The sequence below is a fragment of the Colobus angolensis genome, unplaced genomic scaffold (assembly GCF_000951035.1).
Source record: "Colobus angolensis palliatus isolate OR3802 unplaced genomic scaffold, Cang.pa_1.0 Scaffold214, whole genome shotgun sequence".
In the NCBI taxonomy this organism is placed as follows: domain Eukaryota; kingdom Metazoa; phylum Chordata; class Mammalia; order Primates; family Cercopithecidae; genus Colobus; species Colobus angolensis.
The window spans coordinates 1311419-1315747 of NW_012115311.1; the positions used below are offsets into that span (position 1 = coordinate 1311419).

Genomic DNA, 4329 nt, shown 5'->3' on the forward strand with positions numbered 1-4329 from the left:
AGAGTCAGGGTTTCACCATGTTGGCCAGGCTGGTCTTGAACCCCTGGCCTCAAGTGATCCGCCCGCCTCGGCTTCCCAAACTGCTGGGATTACAGGTATGAGCCACTGCGCCCCTGGCACCCAAAGTAAATCCTTTTTTTTTTGAGACAAGAATCTCGCTCTGTAGCCCAGGCTGGAGTGCAACGGCGCGATCTCGGCTCACTGCAGCCCCCATCTCCCGAGTTCAAGCGATTCTCCTGCCTCAGCCTCCCCAGTAGCTGGGATTACAGGCGCCCTCCAACACGCCCGGCTAATTTTTTGTGTGTTTTTTTTGTATTTTTTTTTTTCTTTTTTAGTAGAGATGGGGTTTCACCATGTTGGCCAGGCTGGTCTCGAACCTCAAGTGATCCATCCGCCTCGGCCTCCCGAAGTGCTGGGATCACTGGCGTGAGCCACCGTGCCCAGCCATTAAAGCCATTTTTGAAAAATGAAATCTATGTCTCATTCTGACTCTACATCAAGAATAAAGACTGAAAGGAAACGCTAATTCATAGGGCAGCAGGTCTTTTAGTAATTTTTTTTAAACCTCTTTGGTGGCCATGGCGTTTTGAGAACGTGATGAACGCTGTAGACCCTTTCCCTCCAAACATCGCAAAATATTATCCGTTAAGTAAGAGACTGATCTCACTGGCCCCATCTGTAGTTTTCGCACAACTGATTACGCCCTCCACTGTCCAGTTCGCCGGTCTGGAACCCGTCTCGGCCAGCGAACTGTTCCTGAACTCCAGCGAGGAGTCCACCTTTAGGACTACAATCGCGGGGTGGGTGCGATCGCTTGGAGGCAGCTGGCTCCGCCCAGCCGCGGGCGAGTCCGGAACACAGTTACCCGCTCCTGTTGCCCACCGGAACGCAAAGAAAGAGGAAGGCGCCAGGCTGGAAACGGAAGAGAGGGCGGGGACGTGTTTGGCAGCGGGACACACCATTTCGGTTGCGTTTTTGGTTCATTTTGTGTCTTGGCGATGTTTCCTAGAGTCTCGACGTTCCTACCTCTTCGCCCCTTTTCCCGCCACCCTTTGTCCTCTGGAAGCCCGGAGACATCAGCAGCTGCGATTATGCTACTCGCTGCTCGGCATGGAACGGTCAGGTACCGCAGTTCAGCGCTCTTGGCCCCGCAGGTCCTCAGGCAACCCGGTGCCCGGTCCTGTACATTTCAGTTATCCTCCGACTTCTTGGAGTCGATATTATTACCTGCTGGATCTTAGAAGCTATTGCTTTAAATCTGAGGAAAGAGAAATCCCAGAAAGAAAAGATGACTTGCCGAAGGTCATAGTGTGCGTGGAAAATAGAGCTACGATTACAGGCCTGGTCGCTGTGCTCTTAATACTACACGCCGCGCCTCATTCCTCTTATCATCTGTCAGTTTACTCAGGTTCCAAAAGCAAAGTTGTTTTTACCTTTTGCCTCCCAAGATTTATTTGATAGTCTCATTTGTTTTCCTTCATTTATTCTTTAGTTCATTACTGAAAAACTTGAAAAACAGCGTGCCAGTACTGGTTGTAAACCCCAAATGAGACAGTCCTGCCATCACGGAGTGTGTAGTTCCGGCAAGTAGACAATTCAAGTGCTCTGTAGTGAAGTAATAGCTGAGATAGTGTAGGTAAGCACAGAGTACACTCTTCAGCCAACATGAGTGAATATTTGCTGGGATAGCAAATAGGGACAGCTAACCATTGTAGGGGAGACTCAGGATACCGTTTCTGGAAAAAGTCTGATGCAATCTGAAGGAGGACCGCTGGTTGAAGTTAGCCAGGAAGAAAAGGAATTGCGGCATACTTGGTTTTGGTATTTATCCTCTGAGAACTTTATTATGAAAACCTAATTCCACTACATAAATTCCGTGTGTAACACTCAGAAGGCAGTTTGGTTAAGTACAGTGCTGAAGCAGGTTAGTAGCAGTGAAGATGGGAAGGACCAGCTGAATGGAGGAGAAAAATTGCACAGGTAGAATTAAAGGGATGTGACATCATGGGATAATGGTAGGGTGGTCAGAGGTAACTAAGATTTCAACTGGCTGCGTTAGAGTATTAGGGTATCCTTAATGTTAACAGAAGCATGCGGAGCCAGGCTTGAGAAAGATTTGTACATATGTTATAATTTTTAGAAAACAATACCTGTTTACGTTAGGGGGCCTTTTCATATAGAAAGTGTGAAAAATGGAAAGTCAGTCTGAAAGAGGAGTCTTGAATGTGGTTTTGAAGGTGTTGCGTTTGAAGTACTGATGAGATGCTGTCAGTGGAAACAAACTCAGGTGGGAGGTTAGATCTAGAGTTTTATTATTTTTAGTGCTAGGGGGTTACTTAGATGTGATTTTCCTATCATATGGATTGCTTTCTATGGTACGATAGCTCTTGAAAGAAAACATTGTAGTAAAGATTATATGTGAGATTCATTCCCCTGATTACCACCTTTCTATTAAAATACCTTGAATATTAATTTTAAAGGTAAAATAATAGACCATTTTCTTAAGTAGATTGTACCATATATTGAATGTTATGAGAGTCCTGTGTACTGATTATGAGGATACTAGTTATGCAGTTGGTTTTTTTCTAATTTTAAAGTGCCTGATTTGATAGCCTCTGACGTTTTCATTAGCAGATCAAATAGCTTGTTTCAGCATTTTTGGAAATTGCCATTTCTCTTTCATATAAGTATCCTTAACCTGCAGCTGCCATTTTCTGCCTTTGAGAACTTGATACTTTATTTATTTATTTATTTATTTATTTATTTATTTTGGGACAGAGTCTCACTGTTGCCGAGGCTGGAGTGCAGCGCACAATCTCGCGATCTCGGTTCACTGCAACCTCCGCCTCCTGGGTTCAAGTGATTCTTCTGCCCCAGCCTCCCAAGTTGCTGGAACTACAGGTACCCACCACCACACCTGGCTAATTTTTGTATTTTTAGTAGAGACGGGATTTCACCATATTGGCCAGGCTGATCTCAAACTCCTGACCTCAGGATCTGCCCACCTCCGCCTCCCAAACTGCTGGAATTACAGGCATGCGCCACCGCACCCAGCTGAACTTGATACGATATTTAACCCAGTGTCTGATACAGGCTCTTGAGCTCACCTGCATGAGAATCACCTGGGGTCTTAGTTAAAAATGTTAAATTTCAAACTAAGAACTGTGTTTTAAGTCAGCTCTCTGTGTGATTTGTATAACTTCTAAAGATTCATAACTACTGCTTTAACTTCTGTAGGCAACAGTTTATTCTGTAAAGTGAGAATAATAAAACCTGTTCTGTAAAATTGTAAGGATTAAGTAACTTACATAGCTACTGTAATGTGGTCCTCTGACCAGCAGCGTTAACGTCACCTGGGAGTTTGTTACAAGTGTCTCCTGGACAAAGCTGTTGAATCAGAATTCTTTGGTGGGACCAAAGTGTGTTTTAGCAAGGAGCATAGATAATTTCTACGGGCCAGGTGTGGTGGCTTACGCCTGAAATCCCAGCACTTTGGGAGGCGAGCAGATCGGTTGAGCCTAGGAATTCGTGCCTGGGCAACATGGCGAAACCTTGTCTCTACAAAAAATTAGTACCAGGTACCCAGGAGGCTGAGGTGGGAGGATCACCTGAGCTCAGGTAGGTCGAGGCTGCAGTGAGCTGAGATCACGCCACTGCACTCCAGCCTATCTGAGTGAGGCCCTGTCTCAAAAAAAAAAAAAAATTCTATGCATATTAATGTTTGAGAAACAGTGCTGTAGCACGTCAGCTTCATAAAGGCAGGGACCATGAAATTCTTATTTACTAATATATTGTCAGTACCTAGGATAGTGCCCCCCACAGAGTAGATATTCACTATATTTAATGAATGACTTTTTAATATACCCTCTTACTGAAACTAACATATTCAGAGTTTTCAAAGTTCTTCAGTAATCAAATATCAAAACAAGTTTTTAACCCCACAGAATAAAATTGGATATTTGGGTTACTTAGAATTAGGAAATGTTTTACGTGAGTCTAATATAGATGTAATCATTTGTGTTGATCTTTTTCATAAATGTATCCGGTGAGGAAAGCAAAAGTGACATTTCTAGCCGTTGATTATTCTCTTTTCTCTTCCATTCTAGCTTACCTTACAAATGGTTACAGGTTAAGTGGCATGTAGCTCGATGAGAATGTTGATCAGATTAGATAACACCCACTCAGAAAGTTTTTTTGAAATAATCTTTTTTATTGATAGAAATTTATTTTTGTATTGTTTAATTATAACTTTTTAAAGAGGTATTATATCATGTTAAGAGCAAGGACTTGCAGTCAGTCACATTTGGGTTTGAGAATAATAAATTGTCA

General features: G+C 43.3%; 1 protein-coding gene across 1 annotated transcript in view; it reads left to right on the forward strand.

Annotated features, from left to right (window-relative positions):
- Positions 1-920: 920 nt before the first annotated feature.
- MRPS31 (mitochondrial ribosomal protein S31) overlaps positions 921-4329 on the forward strand; it is a 36247-nt gene continuing 32838 nt past the window's right edge. Inside the window, 1 exon segment of the mRNA XM_011942975.1 lies at positions 921-1123. Within this exon segment, the coding sequence (XP_011798365.1) occupies positions 999-1123 (125 nt within the window). The 5' untranslated portion in view covers positions 921-998.